The 27037-nt window shown below is 39.3% G+C and overlaps 1 protein-coding gene and 1 long non-coding RNA gene across 3 annotated transcripts in view; one reads left to right on the forward strand and one right to left on the reverse strand.

The window, feature by feature from the left end:
- The window catches only part of RMDN1 (regulator of microtubule dynamics 1), a 151606-nt gene extending 128888 nt beyond the window's left edge, over positions 1–22718 (reverse strand). Inside the window, exon 1 of one of the 2 annotated variants that reach the window (XM_053715175.1) lies at positions 22529–22711. In XM_053715175.1, the coding sequence (XP_053571150.1) occupies positions 22529–22636 (108 nt within the window). In that variant the 5' untranslated portion in view covers positions 22637–22711. Of the gene's footprint in view, positions 1–22528 lie in introns of both variants that reach the window. The other variant, XM_053715176.1, reaches the window with a different exon arrangement.
- Positions 22719–23409: 691 nt separating this feature from the next.
- LOC128659584 (uncharacterized) lies at positions 23410–26382 on the forward strand. Its single transcript, XR_008402433.1, has 2 exons — positions 23410–23622; positions 26038–26382. It is a non-coding gene; the product is annotated as an uncharacterized LOC128659584 (long non-coding RNA).
- The last annotated feature ends 655 nt before the right edge of the window (positions 26383–27037 follow it).

A 27037-nucleotide genomic window follows, 5' to 3' on the forward strand; every position in this document is an offset into this window, starting at 1 on the left:
TGTCAAAGTTTGTTTTTAATAAAGAGCATTGGCTAGTGTCACTGCTATGTTGAAGGGTGAATGACCAATTACGAGATGTTAAAACCATGATCCAATAATATTTCACCTTTTCGCTTAGGGCTAGGCGTTATGACGCCTATTTAAGGTGCGGGACTATCCAATGTAAACACGCCCTGACGAAGCCCCAGGAACTATAGTAAATGGCACTACCGTCTTGCTCCTTTCCCACTTTCTGCCTATTGTCAAGTCTATTCTGGACTGTATTGTTAAGCCCCTACTAACTTCTGTCGCTTCACAGCTTGATCAACATTTGCCGACAGCAATCTATTGGCTTCTTTTTAGCACTAATTCTTCTGGCGACTTTATTGTCTTGCTGCATACCACCTGTAGCTTGCTTGCAGGATTTATGGATACCCGTTTACTCTGGTGCCAGTATATGTACATAGATCCCACTTAGTAACCTGCCCAGACGTGTCCTGCTCCTCAGGGTCTGGTGCAGCAGTGTGTTGTACATATATCAAGTATGAGTGTTACTACATCGTGGCATTGCTTTTACATTTTACTATTGTTATGTTGTTTTTCTATTTTGTAGAAATGTTGTTTTTTGCACTATTGTATGCACTTTGTACATTGTATTGTGTGGGTTCATGTGTGGGGGACTCTGTTGCTAACCCGTGATGAGCATCTATATACCATGATTCAAATTAAAATGAATTTGGAATTTTTAAAAAACAGTGCTGAATCCCCTTTCTTTTATACAGTGTAGATTTTAATGCTGTCTCTCACTTTTGTAGTATGAAACATATGTTTTAAATGGTCTGCACCATATGACTTTGATATATTGAAATTTCTAAATGGTATTCATTTTGATGAATGCTGCTATTTGTGTGATAATTATATATGTACAGCTACCAATCAGCAGCTAACTCCCAGCTCCTGAGCCTACCTAGGTATGTGTTTCAACGAGGGACACCAAGAGAACAAAGCAAATTAGATAAAATAACTAAATTGGGAAGTTGTTTAAATTGTATGCTGTATCTGAATCATTAAAGAATTTTTGGGGGTTTCAAACAGCTATTTCATGGAATTATGATGGGGCTGCACATCTGCTGCATAATAATGCTATTTATGTTCCTTTAACTAAAAACAAATGTGGGACAATCAAGAACAGATCTTTTAATCTAGCTTTGTTTAGTGTTGTGCTGCTATAGCAATATGTATCACTGTATATACAGTATCTCACAAAAGTGAGTACACCCCTCGCATTTTTGTAAATATTTTATTATATCTTTTCATGTGACAACACAGAAGAAATTATACTTTGCTACAATGTAAAGCAGTGAGTGTACAGCCTGTATAACAGTGTAAATTTGCTGTCCCTTCAAAATAACTCAACACAGCCATTAATGTCTAAACTGTTGGCAACAAAAGTGAGTATACCCCTAAGGGGAAATGTCCAAATTGGGCCCAATTAGCCATTTTCCCTCCCCGGTGTCATGTGACTCATTAGTGTGGGGGCAGGTGTGTTAAATTTGGTGTGATTGCTCTCACACTCTCTCATACTGGTCACTGAAGGTTCAACATGGCACCTCATGGCAAAGAACTCTCTGAGGATCTGAAAAAAGAATTGTTGCTCTACATAAAGATGGCCTTCGCTATAAGAAGATTGCCAAGACCCTGAGACTGAGCTGCAGCACGGTGGGCAAGACCATACAGCGGTTTTTACAGGACAGGTTCCACTCAGAACAGGTCTCGCCATGATCAACCAAAGAAGTTTAGTGCACGTGCTCAGCGTCATATCCAGAGTTATGTCTTTGGGAAATAGACATATGAGTGCTGCCAGTATTGCTGCAGAGCTTGAAGGAGTGGGGGTCAGCCTATCAGTGCTCAGACCATACGCCATATACTGCATCAAATTGGTCTGCATGGTGTCCCAGAAGGAAGCCTCTTCTAAAGATGATGCACAAGAAAGCCCGCAAACAGTTTGCTGAAGACAAGCAGACTAAGGACATGGATTACTGGAACCATGTCCTGTGGTCCGATGAGACCAAGATAAACTTATTTGGTTCCGATGGTGTCAAGCGCGTGTGGCAGCAACCAGGTGAGGAGTACAAAGACAAGTGTGTCTTGCCTACAGTCAAGCATGGTGGTGGGAGTGTCATTGTCTGGGCCTGCACGAGTGACATACTGAAGCAGAGCATGATCCCCTACCTTCAGAGACTGGGCCGCAGGGCAGTATTCCAACATGGTAACGACCCCAAACACACCTCCAAGACAACCACTACCTTGCTAAAGAAGCTGAGGTTAAAGGTGATGGACTGGCCAAGCATGTCTCCAGACCTAAACCCTATTGAGCATCTGTGGGGCATCCTCAAACAGAAGGTGGGGGAGTGCAAGGTCTATAACATCCACCAGCTCTGTGATGTTGTCATGGAGGAGTGGAAGAGGACTCCAGTGGCAACCTGTGAAGCTCTGGTGAACTCCATGCCCAAGAGGGTTAAGGCAGTGCTGGAAAATAATGGTGGCCACACAAAATATTGACACTTTGGGCCCAATTTGGACTTAGGGGTGTACTCACTTTTGTTGCCAACGGTTTAGACATTAATGGCTGTGTGTTGAGTTATTTTGAGGGGACAGCAAATTTACACTATTTTACAGGCTGTAAAATCACTACTTTACATTGTAACAAAGTGTAATATCTTCAGTGTTGTCACATAATAAAAGATATAATAAAATAGTTACAAAAATGTGAGGGGTGTACTCACTTTTGTGAGATACTGTAAATATGCCATGGTGGTGACTGCATGTGTATGCAGCCAGAGCCCAGATCAGCTGCCACTGGTCTTAGGTGCAGCGTATGTAGACTGCAATTAGTACTGGCCATTAGCTACCATATGTAGAGTGATGTGTAAGAAAATGTCATCAGCGTAGGAAATATAAGAAAAAAATGCAATGGAAGAGTTATGTCACCTTTGCGGCCTCAGAGACCTGGATTGTGCCCATCATCCCTCTAACAAAAAGAGCTATGAATCAGCATGCCCCCCCCGGCTAAACTTTAAGCCAGCATTAAACTAAAATTAAAAATGTTTAATGCACAAATTATCATTGAATAAAATGTATGATAAATTATGCTATTATTTTGAGCTTTGTATAGCAGAAAATGTTATAATATTTGAAAGTATCATACTGCCTCTACCCAGGTACTTCATAATGCCACCCAGCTGGCAAACTTTTCTATAGAGAACACTGTGTGTGTGTGTGGTGTGTGTGGTGTGTGTGGTGTGTGTGGTGTGTGTGGTGTGTGTGGTGTGTGTGGTGTGTGTGGTGTGTGTGGTGTGTGTGTGTCCGCGCGCGTATATATATATATATATATATATATATATATATATGATACTGGAGTATGTGTTTTACTTACATACATATATATTTATATCATTTAAGAGAGAGACCGATGTAAGGAGAGACCGAAAATAAGGAGCATCACTTGTTAGGGAGAGGATTGATATAATCGTTTGTAATTCTGCTGCTGTTTGGTGACCACCCACAGACTGGTTTATATCGGCTCTGGTGTTGCCATTATAATGATAATAACTGCTAACTAAATAAGATTTACCCTGGTACTTTATACAAGCACCAGACCTAAACGAACCATTATTGACCAAGGGGATTCTTAAACATGCAGGAACTACATGCAGTTGTCTTTTGACACTGCACTTTTTCCATGTTACAGGGTGTTGTTTAACAGTCCTGGTCATACCTGAAGAGTGTGCAGAAAATGGTAGGTTCAGGGAGGGGTAAGTGGGTGGCGAGGTGTCTGGAGAAAGTGACATGAGTCTGTTCCATGCAAGTAGCAAAGGTGGCATGGCTGTAACACCCAGGTGCTGAAGTTTAAACAGCCAGCAGTGCTGGTGAATGGGACACAAACCAGCACAAGTTAGATAATGTGGGATCAAATTTTTTAAAAAAAAGTCAAATTAAATATTAACTGCATAACTTTTCTATCCCTGGCCCTGATTTATTCATCAATGGCAGCCTGAGGGGCCACCCTGCCCCCCCCCCCCAACCCAGTCCACCCTGTAGTTATGTAGCATATATTATGGTATAAAGTGCCTTTTCCCTAGATTACAGTATTTATCACATAGCAAGATCTGCCCTACCATTGACTGCTTGTAATCGCTTTACATTATCTCCCCTCATCAAATATGTCAGTCAAAAACAAGGTTATGTTTACTGCCCTTTGAATTCTGAACAGCTAATGTGATTAGAAGCTAGAGCAAATGTTAGTGTGATATATCTAAACTAATGCAAATATTGCAGAGTGTGCACTTAAACTTTATCTGAAAGCATATTTACAGAAGCGACACAAAAAAGTACATTTACTTGTGATGATGTATTCTTTAAACGTTTGGCTAGCACTGGTACATGCATTTCTTTCCTCCACGTATTTTAGATCTATTGAGCAAAACTACTCAATGCTCAAGATACTTTTAGCTTTATTTTCTTATGAGACTATAAAATGAGTTGAAATGTTTAGTATACTGATAAAAACAATGATGTTTGCAGGGAATTTGTATCAATATGTGTTACAATTTAATACATATATGAAATAGCTCTCTAGGTATGTTCAGCTAGCTCCCAGTAGTGCATGCTCTGGAGTTTAAAGTGGCATTAAATCCAAAAGTGTTTATTTCATTATTTAGAGAGAGCATATAGTTTTAACCTCTTTGTTCCTGGGAATTTCAAAGAAAAAATTGCCCAAAGTACCAGAGAATTTTGAGCATTGTTGCTATCACTCTGTTTAAACAGAAAATATATTATTCTAGGCCCATTTTGGTATATTTGATGCCACTATTTGGCCGCCAGATACAATCATAAAAAAAAATAATAATCATTAACTATTTCGCAAAAACTACTGCATTCATCTGAAAATTGGTTGTAAAGGCTTCTCTGGGATCCCCTTTGTTCAGAAATAGTAGACATAAGTTGCTTTTCCATTGCTTTTTGGCAATTGGAATGCCGCTAATTGCTGCTGTGTACCTTACTTGAAATTCCTGCAAGTGGAGGGGTTAATCAGTTAGCTTGTAAGGCTACTTTTTGATGCAGAGTAGAGATTACCCTCCCACCTGACACCTCCCACTCCATGATCCCTACCGGATCCCTTCCTAATCGCTCTCTTCCCTCCCTCACCCCCACTAGTCACCACCATCTTAGGTACTGGCAGAAAGTCTGCCAGTATGCAGTTTAGGACTTTTTTTACTCTCTGACAGTACCCAGTTTATATGTATTTTTATTTATTTATTAAAGGGACAGTATACACTCATTTTCATATAACTGCATGTAATAGACACTACTATAAAGAATAAGATGCACAGATACTGATATAAAAATCCAGTATAAAACTGTTTAAAAACTTACTTAGAAGCTCTCAGCATAGCTCTGTTGAAAAGGTAGCTGGAAATGCCACTGCAAGTGGGAAAATAAGACACTCCCCCCTCCCCCTTCTTTTACACAAACAGGAGCAAGCTGGAGTAGGTAGCTGACGGTATTCTCATAAAACTTTGGGGCTTGGTTAGGAGTCTGAAAATCAGAGCAATGTTATTTAAAAATAAGCAAAACTATACATTTTTTTTAAAATAAAAACTGTATGGGCTATATAAATAGATCATCTACAAAACATTTATGCAAAGAAAAAATGAGTGTATAATGTCCCTTTAAAGTGAATGTAAATTTAGATGATAAGGTGCCCGGTTTTTAAAAATCCGATTAAAAACAGGGGCACTTTAATTCATCAAAATTTACATTTCACTCGTGTTGTGAAAATACTTATCTTTTAATCTTGACAGCCGCTGCATCACTTCCCCTGCCCATCGCAAAGCCTCTTCCTGGGTCTAAAATGAGGAATTTGGCTTCCTCCAATCACGGCGTTGAATCAGACACTGATTCCCCCGTGGGGGAAGTCGTGATTGGAGGATGACCGATCCGTCATTTCTGACATATGAAGAGGGTTGCGATGACCGGGAGAATCACTGGAGCGGCTGTCAAGATTAAAAGGTAAGTATTTTCACATGAGTGAAATGTAAATTTTGATGAATTAAAGTGCCCCTGTTTTTAATCGGATTTTTAAAAACCGGGCACTTTATTATCTAAATTTAAATTGACTTTAAAGGAATACTGAACCCAATTTTTTTCTTTCATGATTCAGATAGAGCATGCTATTTTAAGCAACTTTCTAATTTACTTCTATTAATACATTTTTCTTCGTTCTCTTGCTATATTTATTTGAAAAAGAAGGCATCTAAGCTAAGGAGCCAGCAAAATTTTGTTCAGAACCATGGACAACACTTGTTTATTGGTGCTGTCCAATCAGCAAGGACAACCCAGGTTGTTCACCAAAAATGGGACGGCATCTAAACTTACATTCTTGCTTTTCAAATAAAGATACCAAGAGAATGAAGAAAATTTGATAATAGGAATAAATTAGAAAGTTGCTTAAAATTGCATGCTCTTTCTGAATCACGAAAGAAAAAAAATTGGGTTCAGTGTCCCTTTAATTAGTTTTTTTCTGTAGTCAAGTGGTGTCCCCTACCTCCCCCCACCTCTCAGCAGTCATTAGTTAGGGTGCCCACCTCCTTCCAATTCACCTTTTGCAATACTGTAGTTTCTCATCCCTCCCTTGAAAACTTTCTTTTTAGCATAGGGCCCCTCCGACTATGCATCTGTGCTGCCCACCTGCCTCCTGCAGGCACAAGCAATTGATCGTTACAGACGGTAACACACACAGTGTCACTGTCTGTAACGATCTGGCACCAATCATGCTCCATTACCTTATGAGGACAGATGTCTGCAGCTCAGGACGACAATTTGAGTTGAGTAGTTAAACAACTTTCCATTTAGTGCTATTATCAAATTTGCTTCATTCTTTTGGTATCATTTGTTGAAGGAGCAGCAATGCACTACTGGGACCTAACTAAACAGATTGGGTGAGCCAATGAAAAGAGACATATATATGCAGTCCAGTAGTCCATTTATGCTCTCAGTAGTGCATTGCTGCTTCTGGGCCTTCCTAGGCACTTCAACAAAGGATACCAAAAGAAAGAAGCAAATTGGATAACTGAAATAAATTGGAAAGTTGTTTAAAATCACATTCTCTATCTGATTCATGAACGTTTAATTTTTACTTTACTGATCCTTTAACCCTTTTGCAAGTGTTAAAGGGACAGTCAACACCAGCATTTTTGTTGTTTAAAAAGACAGATAATCCCTTTATTACCCATTCCCCAGTTTTGCAAAACCAACACTGTTATATTAATACACTTTTTATCTCTGTAATTACCTTGTATCTAAGCCTCTGCAGACTGCCACCTTATTTCAGTTCTTTTGACAGACTTGCATTTTAGCCAATCAGTGCTTACTCCTAGGTAAAGTCATGTGCTTGAGCAGAATGTTGTTATCTATATGACACACCTGAACTAATGCCCTCTAGTGGTGAAAAACTGTCAAAATGCAATCACATAAGAGGCGGCCTTCAAGGTCTAAGAAATTAGCATATGAGCCTACCTAGGTTTAGCTTTCAACTAAGAATACCAAGAGAACAAAGCAAAATTGGTGATAAAAGTAAATTGGAAAGTTGTTTAAAATTACCTGCTCTATCTGAATCATCATGAAAGTTTATTTTGGACTTGACTGTCCCTTTAAAGATAAAGTTAGGGGGCGGAGCCTGAGGAAGCCAAGAAATGGCTGCTTAACTGTGGAGCTCCAGGCAATACACGGTACATTGAGACTGCAATGAAGATATAGGGACAACAGAGAAGGTCCCCAGTCTCCACACTGTTAACCGGAACATATGAGGGGCAACTTGAGACCAAAAAAAAAGTAAACTGCGAGCGGTTACGCCAGTATATAGGGAAGAACAGAAGAAGCAGCACGGAGAGGGGAGCGCAAGATAATGGCGGAAACCCACGTGGCGCGAGTGAGACCGCGGACTGCCCGATTGCCAGCTCTGAGCAACTAACAGATGAAAGGGGCAGATAGCGGGTAAGACCGGACTAACGATGTCTAATAGAAGCCATTAGGAGAGGCATGACAGTGGAGTACAAAGGTTATAAGGTCACATAGCTGCGCCTAGATGTGAAATAGAGTGAGACTTCAGCAAGAGCCCTGAGATATCAGTCCCTCTCCGGAGGGCAAGAAAAGAATTAGCACTTACCCACAAAATAAAGCTTGGGCTCAGTGAAGTAGGCAGGAGAAAGGTACAACATATTTGAGAGCACCTAGCACAATATAAACTTCTCTACGGGAGTCAAGGCCCTTTGGATCTATAATATAGTAAAACGGCAAGCTGTGAATAGGCCCTTTTCTCCTCCCTTTATTTTTTCTTATCAGTCAGTCAGAGTGAAAGTGCACACAAACCAAGAGGGAAGTCAATCTTACAGAAGAGGGATATTGACTTTTGCAAGTTATACAGAACGATTTAAAACATATTAAAAAGTCTGACATCAGGGAGATTTCAGCATGACATCCAAACGAAGCTCAAAAACTACATTAGGAGGAAAGCAGACAACTGCTCCCATTTTCTTCAAAACTAGCAGAGGAGACAAATCCCCAGAGCAGCAGTCATCTAGAGCAGATGAAGAGCAGGAATCCTCTGCAGGATACTCAAAAGAAACAGACAGGCTGACACCACTGACAAAAGCAGACTTAGATAACCTGGTGTCAAAACAGGACATTTCCACAAATTTTGAAAAGCTTCTTGAAAAAATGGAGATGTTGCAGAACACTGTTGCTAGCAGTCTGACAGAACTCAAACAAGAAATGGGAGAACTAGGAAACAGAGTGAACTCACTTGAAGAAAGCGGGGAGGCCTTAGCAGAAGGGTTAAATGAGATTTCAAATCACACAAGTGCCCACCAACATGATATAGATGACATCTATGACAAATTGGAAGATTTGGAAAATCGGAGTCGCAGGTGTAATATACGGCTGAAAGGAGTTCCAGAGTCGGTGGCCCCGAAAGAACTAAACTCATATTTGCTATCTTTGTTCCAAGGCATAACGGGCACCGAGGAGGCGCAGAGATTTCAAATGGAACGGGCACACAGGGCCCTACGACCCAAACCTAAGGGGGATGATCCTCCACGTGATATCATCATCAAGATGCTTAGATATCAGGAAAAAGAAGAGATCTTGGCTGCAGCACGAAGAAATCCTACCTTTAAACATCAAGGAAATGTGGTGCAGTTCTATCAAGATTTATGTACGAGGACTCTACAAAGAAGGGGTGCACTTAGACCCCTCACCACACAGCTACGGAAGGCTCAGATACCGTATAGATGGGGCTTCCCGTTTGCGCTGCAAATTACATGGGAAAACCGAATGCTAATCATCAAAGATCCGGACGAGATACCTGAAATATGCAGAAAGCTGAAGTTGGACTTACCAGCTCAACAACAGCAGCGACATTCACCCACAAGAAAGGAGGAACAGAATAGACCACCTCTTCAGAAAAGATGGGATAAAGTACCTGAGAAAAGAAGGAAGACTTGAAGCACTGAGAGTATGTTCAGAGAGGAAAACAATGAATTGAAGAAATAATGGAGTGAATAGACCTTTGGGTCTGAATTGAGCCATTTGGCGGAACTGGGGCCGCCATGGCCTGGAAGAAGACAGGTTATGAAAACAGAGACATACGCAGATCATTAGACAGATGAGTATGGTTTCTTGTTATCTAAAATGTTTTGTTTCTTGTTTACGTATTTTTTCTATACTGTGTTAGATTTGCCTTTTCTTTTTGTTGTAAAGTGATAAGTACAGACTATATGAAGGACACAACAAAGACTCTAACAACTTCATGATAATGGTCAAAAGACAATTTTGAACAAGTATAAGGGAAACAGGACACAGTCACATTGAGGCAAACAAACGGTTCAATAGGAGAAGTGTCCTGTTACAAAAATGTCTGGGGTTCCTGTATTTAAATATTTATCACAGTCTTAAATGTTATTAAGAATATATGACGAGTTAACTATATTGCCTGTTTGGTTACTATGAGGCAAATTTTGGCTGAAAATGTGAAATGTACAGTTTATTTGTTTTGTTATTGTTGGTTGCTTAATGTTTTTAACCAGGAGGTGCCAGTTACGTTTAGAAAAGGAGGGAATGATATAAAATGGGAGGAAGATAGGGTTGGGAAAACAGACTATAGCGAGAAGCGTGATCTCTACTATTTAGCAGACACTGAGCTGAGAAGGGAAGAAATAGAATTAGGAGGAAGCTGGGGAAAGTATATTAATGCCACATAATTTGATTCTCCTCTCGCACAACGCGAGAGGCCTTAATACAGACATCAAAAGAAAGACCGCAATGTCTCAATACCTGAAAACAAACGCTAAGATTATATTTCTGCAAGAGACACATTTTGTGAAAGACAATATTCCAGGGTTCTGGTCACATTATTTCCCATTACATTATCATGCCACAACAGAGTCTAAGAAAAGAGGAGTATCAATCTTGATACATAGATCACTAGATTTTGTGCTGGAGAGGGTAACAAGAGATAAGAATGGGAGGTACGTAATAGTCCAGGGTACGTTGCAAGGCACGAAAGTCACACTGTGTAATGTATACGCCCCCAACGAGTCTCAGAACTTATTCTTTAAGGAATTGTCTACACTACTCACTCATTGGGAAAAAAACAGACTAATTGTAGCCGGGGACTTTAATGTTAATATGACCTCTTTTAATGGCTCTGAGACTTTGAAAATAACAAGTAAACAACATAGACACAACAGCATAGTTAAATCAGTTCGCAGTTCGTTGGAGGAACATGGGTTAGTGGATTCATGGGAGGCTTTGGGTAACACAGAGCGGGAATATACCTATTACTCACCAGCACACAAGACCTACACAATTCTCGACTACATTTACATCAGCCAAATTCTAGCACCAAACTTAGTGACTACGAACACGCAGACTTGTGTCTGGTCAGACCACTCACTTATCTTTCTAGAACTTACGGGCCTCATAAATTTTGCTAGACAGCGATCTTGGACATACAACCCGACTTTAATGAAAAACCCTGAAATACATGGTAGGATTCAAAAGGCATTGAAGGAATATTGGGAAGTAAATTTAGGTTCCGTAGATAATCCGCTGACGATATGGGCAGCCCATAAATCAGTATTAAGAGGGTTGCTAATAAAGGAAAAATCACTGAGAAATAAACAAACAACAGCACAAGCTAGAGCACTACAAGGGGAGGTGGAACAACTCGAGAGAGAACACCAGCGCACGCTATCAGGGAAAACATATAAAACTTTAGTAGACAAGAGAAAGGAGTTAGCTAAATTACTGAACGATACATCAATTAGAGCTGCTTTGAGGCTGAAGGCCCACTATTTTGTGTATGCTAATAAGCCAGACAGATATCTGGCGAGTAAGTTAAGGGAAAACAATAAGTTTTTTTCCATCCCCAAGTTAGTAACATCAAAAGGAGAAATCACCTCGAACCCACAGGAGATATCAGATAGCTTTGCCCGCTACTATGCACAATTATACGATGGGAAGAAAGTAAGAACAGGAAACATAGATAACCAAATTTCTAAATTTTTAGATAGAGCGAATTTGAGAACGCTATCGAGTGAGGACTTGGAAAGCCTTAACTCAAAAATAACAAATAACGAAGTACTGGGGGTAATTAAAGACTTAAAAATAGGTAAGGCGGCAGGCCCCGACGGGTTAACGGGTGAATATTACAAACTTTTTAAGAAGGAACTGATACCCCACATAACCAATCTCTGCAATGGGATTATGGAGGGGTGGGATATACCTAGAGAAATGCTTCAGGCAAAAATTATTGTGATACCAAAGAGCGGGAAGAATACAAAACTTTGCCAAAACTATAGACCCATATCCCTAATTAATCATGATATAAAAATTTTTGCTAAAGTTAAGGCAAACAGATTAAAGCGAATTTTACCCTCCCTGGTCCATCAGGACCAGGTGGGGTTCGTACAAGACAGAGAGGCGCCAGATAATGTTAGGAGAACGCTTTCTTTGCTAGACTATGTGAAGGTAAAGGGGATTCCAGCTCTATTCCTGTCGCTCGACGCAGAAAAGGCGTTCGACAGGGTGGACTGGAATTTCATGTTTAAGGTGTTATCGGCCATGGGTTTCAGTGGAGCTATTATGCAGGCGCTAGGTAGCATATATTCAAAACCGACGGCAGTGGTGGGGGCGGCGGGATACTTATCAAAGCAAATAGACATTCTGAATGGAACAAGGCAGGGATGCCCGCTGTCGCCACTGATATTCGCGATATGTATTGAGCCTTTGGCTGCGTGTATAAGGAACTCGGGAGATATTGCGGGGGTAAAAATAGGGACTTCTGAATATAAGACTATGCTATTTGCGGATGATGTACTGTTGACAATCACTAGGCCACTGAGTTCGCTGCCACACCTCTATCAAACTTTACATGAATACTCAGAGATTTCTGGCTACAAATTAAATTCGGATAAATGTGAGGCACTAGCAGTTAACTTACCTCCTCATACTAAAAAAATGATCGAGCTGAATTTTGAATTCACTTGGGCTAAGAGCTCTATCACTTACCTAGGAATAAAGATAGGCGAAAACTTGTCAGATTTGTATAAGTTAAATTATGTCCCGGTTTATAAAGCTATTAGAGCGGATCTCAGGAAATGGAGAAAAAGTAACTTCTCATGGTATGGGAGATTAATGTCTATTAAAATGAATGTCCTACCCAGATTAATGTACTTGTTCAGAGCGGTTCCGACCAGTATCCCCTTACCGGAACTGGAGGCACTACAAACGGATCTTTTGAAATATTTGAGAGGAGCAGGGAGACCTAGAATAGCATCCCAACTACTACAATTGCACAGACAGGCAGGAGGTGTGGGGGTTCCAAATTTAGTGGAATATTATCAGGCCGCGAGGCTGGCACAGACGGTTGTATTAAGCAAACAGGATAGTGGATTGATATGGTCACAAATAGAATCAGAGATAACAAGTAGTTCGAGAGCAGCGGACATTATCTGGGATTCAGAGGTAATAATTAACCGGGAGACCTATAGGTCGCCAATAACAATAGAGGCATTCAAGTTATGGAATAGGACCGCGAAAAGACTGCGATTATGCAACCCAGAATCAACGGCGAGACCTGTCAGGTTTCTATTGCCACAAGATATAAGAAAAATAGTAGACAAATGGGCGAATAAAGGGTTATACAGGGTGGCTGACTTCTTGCTGGGGTCCGCGGTGATTACGTTCAACCAAATTAGAGATCAAATAGAACCGGAACGGTTACATTGGTTTGTGTATTTACAGGTTAGGTCAGCAATAGTAACATACATGTCGCACAAACAGGAACAACGCCCTACAGAACTTGAAAGAATGATAATAAAGGCAGATAGAGGGAAAAAGCTGATATCTCGAATCTACGTCTTAATTCAAAAGACTAAACACGGGTCCAAATTAGAAGTGACTGAGAGATGGGAAAGGGACACACTAGAAACTTGGGAGACAGAGGACTGGAACGAGTTGTCGTTGAATTCATACAGGGGTCTGATAAGTGCAGACATGAGAGAAAATTGTATAAAAGTAATGTACAGATGGTACCTGACACCAGTAAGGACGGCCCATTATTCTATAACGCACAACGACAACTGCTATAGAGGTTGCCAAGAAAAGGGCACATTTAAACATATGTGGTGGGAATGTCAGGAAGTCCAAACACTATGGGGTAGACTCTCAGAACTGATAAGTACACTGCTAGAAGAGAGAGTGACCCTAACAATGTCACAAGCGTTACTTCATAAAAAAGTGACACCCTTTAACACAACAATTAATAAATTCATCAAAATTCTTTGCACATGTCTGAGAATCTGTATAGCACGCCACTGGAAATTAGGGGTACCCTCATGGCAAGAGGTGATGGGGAAAATTACAGAGACGTACACTCTGTCAGAACTAGCCGCTTGGTCACAGGGACAGCCAGAGCAGTTTAATAAGATTTGGTTTTACTGGATATTGAGGTCGGAGCACCATCAGAGACAAGCAGAAATAAGTTAGCAGCAGAAATGTTAAGAATAGGAGAAGTCTATTTAGGTCGGATAGTGGTAACTAACCCAGGATGAAACTAACACGGAAAAAGTAGAAGATAGGTACATACTGAGATATAATTTGAAGGTATTTAGCTTTTAGTTCAGAAAACATGGCACCTCTTGGAGGGGGGGAGGGGGCGGGTAATAGTTGGGGGAAAAGGATTACAGGGTTAGGCATCACTTGAATACAATATGAGTACAAAATGTTATGGTTTAAGAAAAGGCTAAAGAACATATTAGTGTATAATGTTAGGAGGTAACATCATATGTAAACTTTAATATGTTTGATGTGGAATGCTAACTCTCAGAAGACACTTGTACAATTATAAAATTGTAAATGATGCTGTTTATGTTTACCTATATAAAAATTAATAAAAATTATTTCAACATAAAGATAAAGTTATATGCAAGTAACAGTGCAATAATAAGATGCTTTAACACAGTGTATTTCATTTTAAATTTGTATGTTCCTTTCAGTAAGTGTTATGCAGATTAGGGCGATTAAACAAAATGTTCTATTATGCATATTAAAGACCAGCAGCATTTAATTTAGTAAGAAAGCTGTTATATAACATACACAAACTACCTGTCATATAACAGTATCTGTAGCAGAGGTGCCATAAGTGCTCTCTACATTATCAGTGTGGCGCCATTACTTGCTGCCCGCTGCATCAGCTTTGGTAGGAAAAGTAAAAGCTTGGGACTAACCACATAAGATCCTGCAAATTTTACTATGATTCGTATTTAATAGTACATTCTTTATGAAACAAAACACGCCATTTAGCTACACATTTTACATGAGCTGTGCATTCTTTCTCCCAACCCCTAGGAGGCTGATTAATTCTGCTGCCTCTTGTTTACACAGATTTTCTATAGCCAATACTTCAATATCGAAAGTTTCAGTATATGTGGCAGATTTGACATGCAAAAGCAGCTGTTACAAATGACAAAATAAAGATAAAAGAACTCAGTAAATAATGTAATAAACTACAACAGTTAAAATGAAACACATGGGAACACATTAAAAGGAGACATTTTTTACTGTAAAATATACCTTTAAACTCCATACATTTTTTGGCTTTGAATTTCCTGGGGTTCTTTTTGGTGAGGGGGGGGGGGTATAATTGTAAAAAATGTGTGTGCGTTCGAGGGCACACACGCTCATGTATGTAAATATATTGTGTATAGAAAATTATATATATATTTTATAGGTCCAATGTACAAGAAGTCACTCAACAGGGTCTTTCCAATAAATACAAAAAATATTTAATCTTGACGTTTCGGGTATTACCCTGTTTTCAAAACATCAGCATAATAACAAACAGTGTACTCACCCACTTTACATACCCCTGCACAGTGAACTTTGGTGCAGCGCTCACTCCACCACCCGGAAGTTACCCGACGTCACGTGACTATGCGTCACGTAAGTAGTCATGGTAACCAGACGCTCAAAGTTGAGCGCCGTATGTGTAAAAATAAAAACAAAGCAAAAAAACATATCATCAGGAGCCTTTGTCAATATAACTAGCGTTGTCATACAGATGTCAAAATGTAAAACATATACAAACCAGCTAATATATTCATAAATAATACATTGTTGTTAATAACATCATAGTAGTCCCCAAAACCGCAGTTCTTATACATGAGAATCTAAGCCCTGACATTATCCATAATTGCAAGTAAACAATAATACCATATAATAATACTATATAGTAATCATCCCACCATATTCAAATCTAAATGAAGTGTATCACTAGAGTACAAGCTCCTGCACCCAATATTCGCTACCTATTACCCCTTCAAGATCATAAAGTACCTAGCAGTAGCATATAGGGGACTCAGTAAATGGCTGTAATTCAACTAAGGGGTGAAAAAAGAAGGAAAAAGGGGGGTTATATGGCAAAATTACAGGAGACAACATGATACAGGATCCACATAATATTAGGCTCCTGTCTAGTATCTAAAGCACTTATCCCAAACATATCAGGAGTATGCTGTAGGAAACCTCAAAAGACCAATCTACAGACAGCAGTGTCAGTCCAAGTGGACATTGAGCCCCCTAGGGGTCATAGTCCCTACGTTAAAAATCCAACGAGTCTCCCTCTGCAAAAGGATTTTTGCCCTATCACCCACCTAGACAGCGGGGGGATGTGGTCAATAATAATATACTTCAGGTCGGTTACTCTATGTCCGGCTTCAACAAAATGCGGGGCCACTGGCTGGTCAGATGTTCCTTTATTAATTGCTGCACTTATTGCAGACCGATGGTTCGCCATCCTTGTTCTCAAGTCATCCACCGTCTTGCCCACATAAAACAGGAGCAGTTCCTCCTCGGTTCCTATCCATAGGAGGAACAGATCGTCAATGTATTTCTTGAAAAGCTGTATTCTGTGATCTTTAAACAATTGAGTTCCTCCATTGTCTAATTCTGCCATAAACAGGTTGGCATATAATGGGGCCATATTAGACCCCATTGCCATTCCTGCAACCTGTTGGTAGAAAGATCTTTCAAAACGGAAATAATTAAGCTCCAGGCACATTCTTAACATTTCACAAATGGCTTTAACTGGGGGTCCTATTTAAGGATATTTTGTCAATTGTCTCTTAGTAGCCGCTATCCCCTCTTGGTGGGGGATGACCGTATACAGGCTGGTCACATCCAATGTGACCAGCCAGACATCATCAGCTAATGGTGGTAATTCCAGTAGGAGTTTGATCATGGATGCAGAGTCCAGGAGAAAAGATGGTATATTGCGTACAACAGGTTGTAATATGTGATCTATGTATGTCGCTATTGTTTGGAGCAGGGAGCCAACAGCGGACACAATTGGTCTCCCAGGCGGGGCATCTAAGCTCTTGTGCACCTTGGTGGACAAATATGAAAATGAATTAATAGCATTTAAAAATCGAAAGCTTGAAGATGTTACACAAGATTATAAAAATAAAAAAGTGTCTACCGGTGGCAGTTGAGCCCAGGTGAAAGATTACAGTACCGAACAAACAGACCCTGGAGGCAGAGGTATAACCGCATGAGACCCCTTGGGACTGTGGGCAGCTCAGGTAATAGCTCAAACTCCGATAACACCAACAGACCAATGACAACTAGCATGGATACCCAACCAGGCATGCAAACATGGTCAAAAAACGATGGAGGCAGAGGACACATACCCGGAGGGGGGCTACAAGTCGCCCACCAAGACCACCCAGGAGGGGGAGGTCCATGAAGAGCTGATTATTAACCTAAGCAGCCATATCCTTAGAGAAGATGAGAGGAGTGTCCTAAACAAGGGCCTCTCATTTGTCCCTACATCAAGACCTGATAACTTTGATTTATATGTGGACGTACAAAGATTCACTAGAACCTTAAGACTTAAGGAACATTTTGGCACCACCAGTGGTGAAGACACTGGCTCAAGATTTAGAGGAAAAAGTACTTATGACCCTAATAGCCATAGTGCATCAATCAAAACATTCTCAAGAATCTAATGGCAGGAGAGTGAAGATAATTTCAATAATTTAAAGGAATACAGACAAAACTTGACCACCAAGGAAAGGCGGGCACTTAGAACATTAAAAGAGGACAATACTATCGTCCTGAGGGAGGCTGACAAGGGGGGTGCAGTGGTCCTACAGGACTATGCTGATTATAAACAGGAGGTGATGCGGCAACTGGGGGATAAGGACACCTATTGTAAAATGAGAGGTGATCCAAGCAAGCAATTTAAAAAGATACTGGATGAGATGATACAACTACTTCTGAAAAACAACTACATTGACAAAAGTACCAGTGAATTTATGACGGTGGAGTTTACGAGAACACCGGTTCTCTACATGCTACTCAAGTTGCACAAGAGCTTAGATGCCCCGCCTGGGAGACCAATTGTGTCCGCTGTTGGCTCCCTTCTCCAACCAATAGCGACATACATAGATCACATATTACAACCTGTTGTACGCAATATACCATCTTTTCTCCTGGTCTCTGCATCCATGATCAAACTCCTACTGGAATTACCACCATTGGCTGATGATGTCTGGCTGGTCACATTGGATGTGACCAGCCTGTATATGGTCATCCCCCACCAAGAGGGGATAGTGGCTACTAAGAGACAATTGACAAAATATCCTTACATAGGACCCCCTGTTGAAGCCATTTGTGAAATGTTAAGAATGTGCCTGGAGCTTAATTATTTCCGTTTTGAAAGATCTTTCTACCAACAGGTTGCAGGAACGGCAATGGGGTCTAATATGGCCCCATCATATGCCAACCTGTTTATGGCAGAATTAGAGAATGGAGGAACTCAGTTGTTTAAAGATCACAGAATACAGCTTTTCAAGAGATACATTGACGATCTGTTCCTCCTATGGATAGGAACCGAGGAGGAACTGTTCAACTGGTTTGAAGAATTGAATAAAGTACATCCTACTGTGAAGTTCAAAATAACATATGATAAAAACACAGTAGACTTTCTGGACATTAGAATTTTCAAACAAGGGGGTGTTTTAAATACTACCCTCTATAGTAAACCAACGGACAAGAATTCTATGTTGCATGCTTCCAGTTGCCATCCGCCAATCCTGAAGAAGGTATTTCCAACCTCCCAGTTTAAGACGGTGGTTAGGAACAATACTTTGAAGGAATTTAGGGACCTACAGATGACGGATATGGAGAGAAAATTCAGACAGAGGGGATACCATCAGAAGGTTCTGAAGGCAAGCAAAGAAATGGCTGTGGAATCGACACAACAAGATCTGTTGTATGGTGCCAGAAACAGACCAGTGGAGGAGAAACTTACATTTAGGACAACCTATACTAAGGGTAAGGAAGGGATTGCGGATACCCTAAAGAAGAATTGGAACCTGTTAACCACGAACAAAGATCTACCGTTTAAATCAATGCTTCCGCCCAGGATTGGATATCGAAGAGCGGTCTCTTTGAGAGACCAACTGATCAAAACAGACCCACATGGCTGTTATAGTAATGATACCTGGCTAAAAACCAAACCTGGATGCTTTCGGTGCTTGGGATGCACCACCTGTGGGGGTCTTTTGACTGGAAGTTTCTTTTGCCATCCATATTCGACTAGGAAGTACAAAATCAGACACAGAGTAACCTGCACCACAAACTATATAGTCTATTTATTGCACTGTGTGTGTGTGTAATGTTTTATGTGGGCAAGACAGTGGATGACTAACCATCGGTCTGCAATACCTGCAGCAATTAATAAAGGAACATCTGACCAGCCAGTGGCCCGGCATTTTGTTGAAGCCGGACATAGAGTTACCGACCTGAAGTATATTATTATTGACCACATCCCCCCGCTGTCTAGGGGGGGTGATAGGGAAAAAATCCTTTTGCATTTGGAGACTCAGATTTTTAACCTAGGTACTATGACCCCTAGGGGGCTCAATGTCCACTTGGACTGGCACTGCTGTCTGTAGATTGGTCTTTTGGAGGTTTCCTACAGCATACTCCTGATATGGTTGGGATAAGTGCTTTAGATACTAGACAGAAGCCTAATATTATGTGGATCCTGTATCATGTTGTCTTCTGTAATTTTGCCATATAAGCCCCCCTTTTCCTCCCCTTAGTTGAATTACAGCCATTTACTGAGTCTCCTATATGCTACCGCTAAGAACTTTATGAATTTGAAGGGATAATAGGTAGCGAATATTGGGTGCAGGAGCTTGTAATATAATTGTGATTTAGACAGGCTGGACTATTTTCTTTAGAGATGTAGTAGTAACCCCTGTACTATTCAATTTTTTTACTCTAGTGATACACTTCATTTGGATTTGAATATGGTGGGATGATGGTGGACACTGTATTATTATATGGTATTATTGTTTACTTGCAATTATGGATAATGTCAGGTCTTAGACTCTCATGTATAAGAACTGTGGTTTTGGGGACTACTATGCTGTTGATAACATTTATGTATTATTTATGAATATATTAGTTGGTTTGTATGTTTTACATTTTGACATCTGTATGACAACGCTAGTTATATTGACAAAGGCTCCTGATATGTTTTTTGCTTTGTTTTTATTTTTACAAATACGGCGCTCAACTTTGAGCGTCTGGTTACCATGACTACTTACGTGATGCATAGTCACGTGACGTCGGGTAACTTCCGGGTGGCGGAGTGAGCGCCACACAAAAGTTCGTTGTACAGGGGTATGTAAAGTGGGTGAGTACACTGTTTGTTATTATGCTGATCTTTTGAAAACGGGGTTTTTCTACCACGAGCATCAGGTGTGTGCTGTCTGTCACTTGGGAACTGTTTGACTCTACCACGAGCATCAGGTGTGTGCTGTCTGTCACTTGGGAACTGTTTAAAAACGGGGTAATACCCGAAACGTCAAGATTAAATATTTTTTGTATTTATTGGAAAGACCCTGTTGAGTGACTTATTTTACATTGGACTTACTTATCTTTGAAGTGCACCCAGGGCAGGGAGAGTGGAACTAGTTGCTGTGGGCTGGAGTGCTTCTACACCTTCCACTGCAGTATATATATATATATATATATATATATATATATATATACACATACACACACACATATACATACATACATACATACATACTCAATTCCAAGCTACAGTATCATGAAGACCAATATTTAAAACTACAACCCCCAAACCCCTGCTGTTTAACTGCTATTCAGATATCTCCGATTTTTTTTTTTTTTTGTCATTGCAACTGAGCATGTTGGAAGCACATTAAAATATAGCAACTCTGTACCTTTTTTATCCCTGCAACCACTACTTGTTTTTTCCTCAAAGAAAAGCACCTATTAAAAAGAAATAACTGATATACATGCCAAATTTTTTATAAATTTGACATTGGTTAGGTTAAACATTTCTCTACCTTTTAATACTGAAAAGCACCTTTTTCATCAATAACTCCAAAAATATGTTTGCAGTCACTGAGGATGACCACAAAATTGCTAATTTTCAAAGAAATTCATTCATCCAAACTGTACTACTGTATTTGTGTATGTGTGTATATATACTCCGCATATATTTTCAGTGCCTGGTAAATCCAAGGCCTATTCTATCTTTGCATACATACCACTTGAGACCTTTGGTATGCAAACACAGAAAAAAAGATTAAAAAAAGGAGCACCCTTGGGTTCAAAGCTTAGATCTATAACTAAGATATTAAAAAGAAAAAGTTTGCCACCTTTACAGCATCTATTTAATGAATATTTTTAAGAATCGTGCAATATCGAATCCAGAGGTGTGTTACTTCTATTGTTACAGTGATACATTTACTCTTAGTTGAAATATTAATTTAATGTTGGGAGAAAATCAATGTTTAAAACAAATTACTATTAAAAAAAGAAAATAATCAAACTATAAAAATAAAAACAATCTTCCAATATCTTACTGTCAGAATCTTATTAGCAAAACTGAGCTTTTACTTTTTAAAAATATAAGGAAAACCATTTCATACTAAAATATTATGTTTTATTTCTGTACATTTTTTAATTAATTTAAGATTGAACATTTTATTGAAAATATTTCAAACAATAGTTACAAACTGTCAGCAGAAAAACACTTATTTGGAACAGTCAAATTTAAAGGGGCATTCTGGTCAAAATTTAAATACACATAGATAAATTACATGTTTGAATAGAAACAGATTTGCAACATACATGTTTTGGCAAAAATACTTCTAGTAAAAGTTATAATTTCTCTAGTTTTAACATTTTTCTGTGCATGTGGAGCATAGCTAGATACTCTCAGTGCACCAGCATTTTAAATACTGCAGCTGCTCAGAACACCAGTGGTGCTTGTATCATGTCAGCAATTAACAAATTGAGTCATTACCAGATGGTACAAGAGTCTTATAGGCTCTCTGAGCAAGTGCTGTGTTTAACATGATGGTGCATGATGCATACTTAATACACTTTTGAAACACTTTTATTAGAATCATTTTAGCTAATAAGTGTATTTTACAAATATGTTTCTATTTAAACTTAAATGCATCCATGTGGATTCGAATTTTGTCTGGAATGTACTTTTAAAAATACTTTGCTTGGTTACTAAGAATATTGGCGTCTCAGGAACTCATTCATATAAATGTAGAATTTGCAGTTTTATGTTTGCATAGACTGAAATTGCAACACAAGGTAAATTGAGTTGATGTTCCGATCTATAAAGATCTTTTATATACAAATTGGGAACTTCTCATTCTACTAAGAATCTGATTATTTAAATGACTGTGTTCTAACACAAACTTTCCTTTTATGTTGTGTTTCTTGTTCATACTGTATCATATAATTTACAAACATTTTGAGTTGAATTGTAGTGCATCCTTGCTAGGACTGCAAAGTATGCGAATGAATGAAACACTGAAACAAGTTTGTATCTAACCTACACTTTTAATATAACCAAACTTACCTTAGCACTTAATACAACGGGAATGTTGCTGGCTGCAGTCCGGGCACTGCTAGCTCCATGCTGAGGGTGCAAGCTAGAAGCAAAACGATGCACTACGCGCCGAAACATTATAGTGTATCTGTCACTTACTAGTTACTGTAATGCTTCTCTGTCAACACAGGGCAGCATCACAGGCTTCCCACAAAGCAATCACTTCCGCCCATTCTGTCAGACATTGAAGCATCTTCCGCCACCCATGGGTATTGGTACGCATACTTCCGCCACACCCGGAAGATGTCACGCATACTTCCAAAGTAGTCTAGCTGCAGACTGGAGCTCCACTCTATACAGGAAACATGTGACCTACACTCAAAGCTTTTTTTTTTTTAATCAACTTTAATGTAACAAACAACTTATAGACAATCATTCTGAAAACGAAACATTTTGCAGCTTTCTTGTTCTTCTTAATGTGCACTCACAGTGGTTTATGCTGATTGTCATTTATAAGGTAACCACTGTGAGTGCACATTAAGAAGAACAAGAAAGCTGCAAAATGTTTCGTTTTCAGAATGATTGTCTATAGGTTGTTTGTTACATTAAAGTTGATTTAAAAGAAAAAAAAGCTTTGAGTGGAGGTCACATGTTTCCTGTCTACAGTGGAGCTCCAGTCCGGTCTTACTTCCGCAACCGATGGGTAATGTCAGCATACTTCTGCAAAGTAGTCTATCTGCAGAGTGGAGCTCCACTCTAGACAGGAAACATGTGACCTCCACTGCAATTTTTTTTTTTTTCAATAAAACTTTAATGTAGCACACAACCAATATGCACAATCATTCAGAAAACGTTTTTTGTTTTTTTTTTAAATAAACTTTATGCACAATCATTTAGAAAACGTTCTATTATTGTGTTCTATATGGCAAAGTATGAGCAAATGTAATGATTATTCTAAGTTATAAATAGATCATCTCAGGAAATCACAGGAGTAATTCTTTAGTTTTCATGTATTATCTACTGTTTTAAATTAACAATATTGAACTATTTAAAGCTCCACTCTACACAACAAAAATGTGACATCCACAACCTCCATGGGGAAGTTCTCTTTAAACAAGAAGAAGGTTTGCTGCTTTCTTTTTTTTTACCGTATTTAACCCCGTAGAGACCTTTAGCGTTAGCGACCAAGGCTGTTTTTACATTGCTGCAGTGTTTGTGTTTATCTGTAATTTCCCTCTTAATTTTTTTTTACCATATTTAACCCCTTAGTGACCTGACTGTTGTACCAATTTTTTAGCGTTAGCGACCAAGGCTGTTTTTACATTGCTGCAGTGTTTGTGTTTAGCTGTATTTTTCCTCTTACTCCTTTACTGTACTCACACATATTATATACTCAGTACTGTACCCACATATATTATATACTCATTACTGTACTCACACATATTATATACTCAGTACTGTACCCACATATATTATATACTCAGTACTGTACCCACATATATTATATACTCATTACTGTACCCACACATATTATATACTCATTACTGTACTCACACATATTATATACTCATTACTGTACCCACACATATTATATACTCATTTACTGTACTCACACATATTATATACTCATTACTCTACTCACACATATTATATACTCATTTACTGTACCCACACATATTATATACTCATTACTGTACTCACACATATTATATACTCATTACTGTACCCACACATATTATATACTCATTACTGTACTCACACATATTATATACTCATTACTGTACCCACACATATTATATACTCATTACTGTACTCACACATATTATATACTCATTTACTGTACTCACACATATTATATACTCATTACTGTACTCACACATATTATATACTCATTACTGTACCCACACATATTATATACCGTTTTTCTCGCCATAAGATTGACTTTCTACAGATACCATTATTTTCATCATATCATATAATTTTTACTAAATATTTTTATAAATTATGATTAAAAATATTAAAAACCACACTTTTTTTTTACTTTTACCCCCAAAATCTGTTACGCATCTACAACCCCCGAGAAAACAACATGGCTAAACAGTTTCTTCATTTTGTCCTGAGTTTTGAAATACCCAATTTTCAATTTTTACGATTTAACCTTTTTCTCCTTCAGTGATCTTTTAACCCCAACCCTAGATCTAACCCTCCCCCTAGATCTACCACTAAGCCTAGATCTAACCCTAACCCTACATAACTATTTATTTTTAAGATTTTTACTATTTAATTTTTTTTCATCTGTTACAGCTGCGGTCCTTAAGGAGATAAAGGGATAGTAAATTCAAAATTTAACTTGCATGATTCAGATAGAACCTGTCATTTTAAGACACTTATAAATTCACATCTATTTTTAAATGTGCTTTGTTCTCTTGTTATCCCTTGCTGAAAGAGAATAAGCACATATTCAACACTAGTGGGAGCTAGCTGCTGATTTTTGCCTGCACACATTTGTCTTTTGCGATTGGATGACTATGGCTCCGTTCGGGCAGCGCTCCAAGCAAACTGGGACTCGCTTGTAGCGTTTTCCTCACATTTGCAAGTGAGATGCCTGGCGTTTTTTGAGTGCTCTGATGACGTAAGTCCCAGCGCTTCCATCGTGCTGGAAAAGCTGTCACTTTTCAGAGCAAGCTCAGACGCTTGGCAACATGGCAGCCTCCACACACGTTTTGCTGTGGAGGCTGCCTTGTTTGTATAAGCAGCAGAGGAGGGACAGGTGAGGCAGATAAGTCTGACAGCAGCATTTAGTACAGGGAAAATTGGAGATAGGTTAAGTAACCTATCTCCAATTTGCCCTGTACTAAATGCTGCTGTCATGCTTATCTGGTGTTATGCTGAGAATTGTTTCCCCAGTGTCTCTGGTTTCCCCTGCCTCTCGGCAAACATCGGAACTCTGACCCACCTCCATTCAGCTGCTCTCAGCTCAGCACCCGTACTATTATTAGCTTAATGTGGCAGGATAAGCTACAGGGGCTGAGCTAAGAACAGCTGAATGAAGGTGGGTCAGAGTTCCGATGTTTGCCGAGAGGCAGGGGAAACCATTCTCGAACAACGGTGTTGTGTAAACAGCTTAAATAAAAATAATCCTCCACTAATAAAGAGAGACACAATTTAAACATTTTTACAGTCAGCTACAAGGGAGCTTATTTAAAAACGTTCGTTTTCTCTAAGCTCCCTTGCTTGTGACGTCACCTAGCGCCACGTCATCGCTGGAAGTGAAGCGCCTCCACTAGCTCCTGAGCGCTGCCCGAACGTGGCCTATATGTGTTCATCTTGCTGCCAGTAGTGCAATGTTGTTCCTTCAGCAAAGGATAATAAGAGAACGAAGCAGAATTTATAATGAAAGTAAATTGGAAACTGCATGTTCTTTCTGATTTATAAAAGTCTGTTTTTGACTTGAGTGTCCCTTAAATGATTTTTTATTTATTATGAAAATAACAGTTTTGATTCTGACTATGACTAAGTTTCCCATGTGCTTGACACAGGAGCCAGCAATCATTAAAGATCTACACATTGCTATACAATGGGTTGTCAAGAATGAGGCACTGTTCTGTGGGCGCATAACCATGCCAAGTTATGGGTCAATGAATGAAGATGACCGCCAGAAGGCCATAGATAACGTGATGTAAAGAGAAGAACCAGAAGCAAGGGAGCCATTCCTCTTTGTATTTCAGCACAGAGAAGATATGGAGTTGTTTTTGCAGGCATGTCTTGACCAACAGGGCCTCCAAGTTAATGCCATGTTCAACAAATGACTGATGGACAAGGGGCGGTGGTGTGTTTCTGTTTAAATTATTGATAATAATAAAAAAATAAGATAATTAACACCATTTCTGAGTCATTGCTTTAATAACACATTACCACAAGTATGAAGGTACAAGATAATTATAGTTAACAGTATATATATATATATATATATATATATATATAGCAGTAGCCTATTGTTGCTTCTGCTTTCATAGTATAAGGTTAGGGTTATAAGTTCAAATGGTTTCTGACCTTGATTGAACACGATTCTCCAGAGCTCCGGGGAACAGCAAGAAAGCACACAAGCACAGAGAGTGTTTCTCACTAGTTCCGTTTACTGTAAGTATACACAGCAGTTATATAGCAGTCTCGCATCATGAGGCTACAGGAAATGCAGTTAGAGGAGTAACATAAAATATCCATATATGTCTATCTAAGAAACATGTTAAAGGAAGTTGTGGGTGTTGTTTGCTGTATTACAGACAATCATATGAGTTTCAAAATGCCCTCATGTGTCGGTTACAAGTCACCCACTAACATAATATACCCATCAACACACAGACACATAAAACACACAAAGACATAGAGACACACACACCCCCTCACCGAGACATCCAGAGAAAACAGAGACATACACTCTCAGAGAGACACCCACAGAAACTGCACATACATACACACACCCTCACAGAGACAACCAAAGAAAACACACAGACATACTCGCACACCCTCAGAGAGACA

The sequence above is a fragment of the Bombina bombina genome, chromosome 5 (assembly GCF_027579735.1).
Source record: "Bombina bombina isolate aBomBom1 chromosome 5, aBomBom1.pri, whole genome shotgun sequence".
Taxonomy (NCBI): Eukaryota; Metazoa; Chordata; class Amphibia; order Anura; family Bombinatoridae; genus Bombina; species Bombina bombina.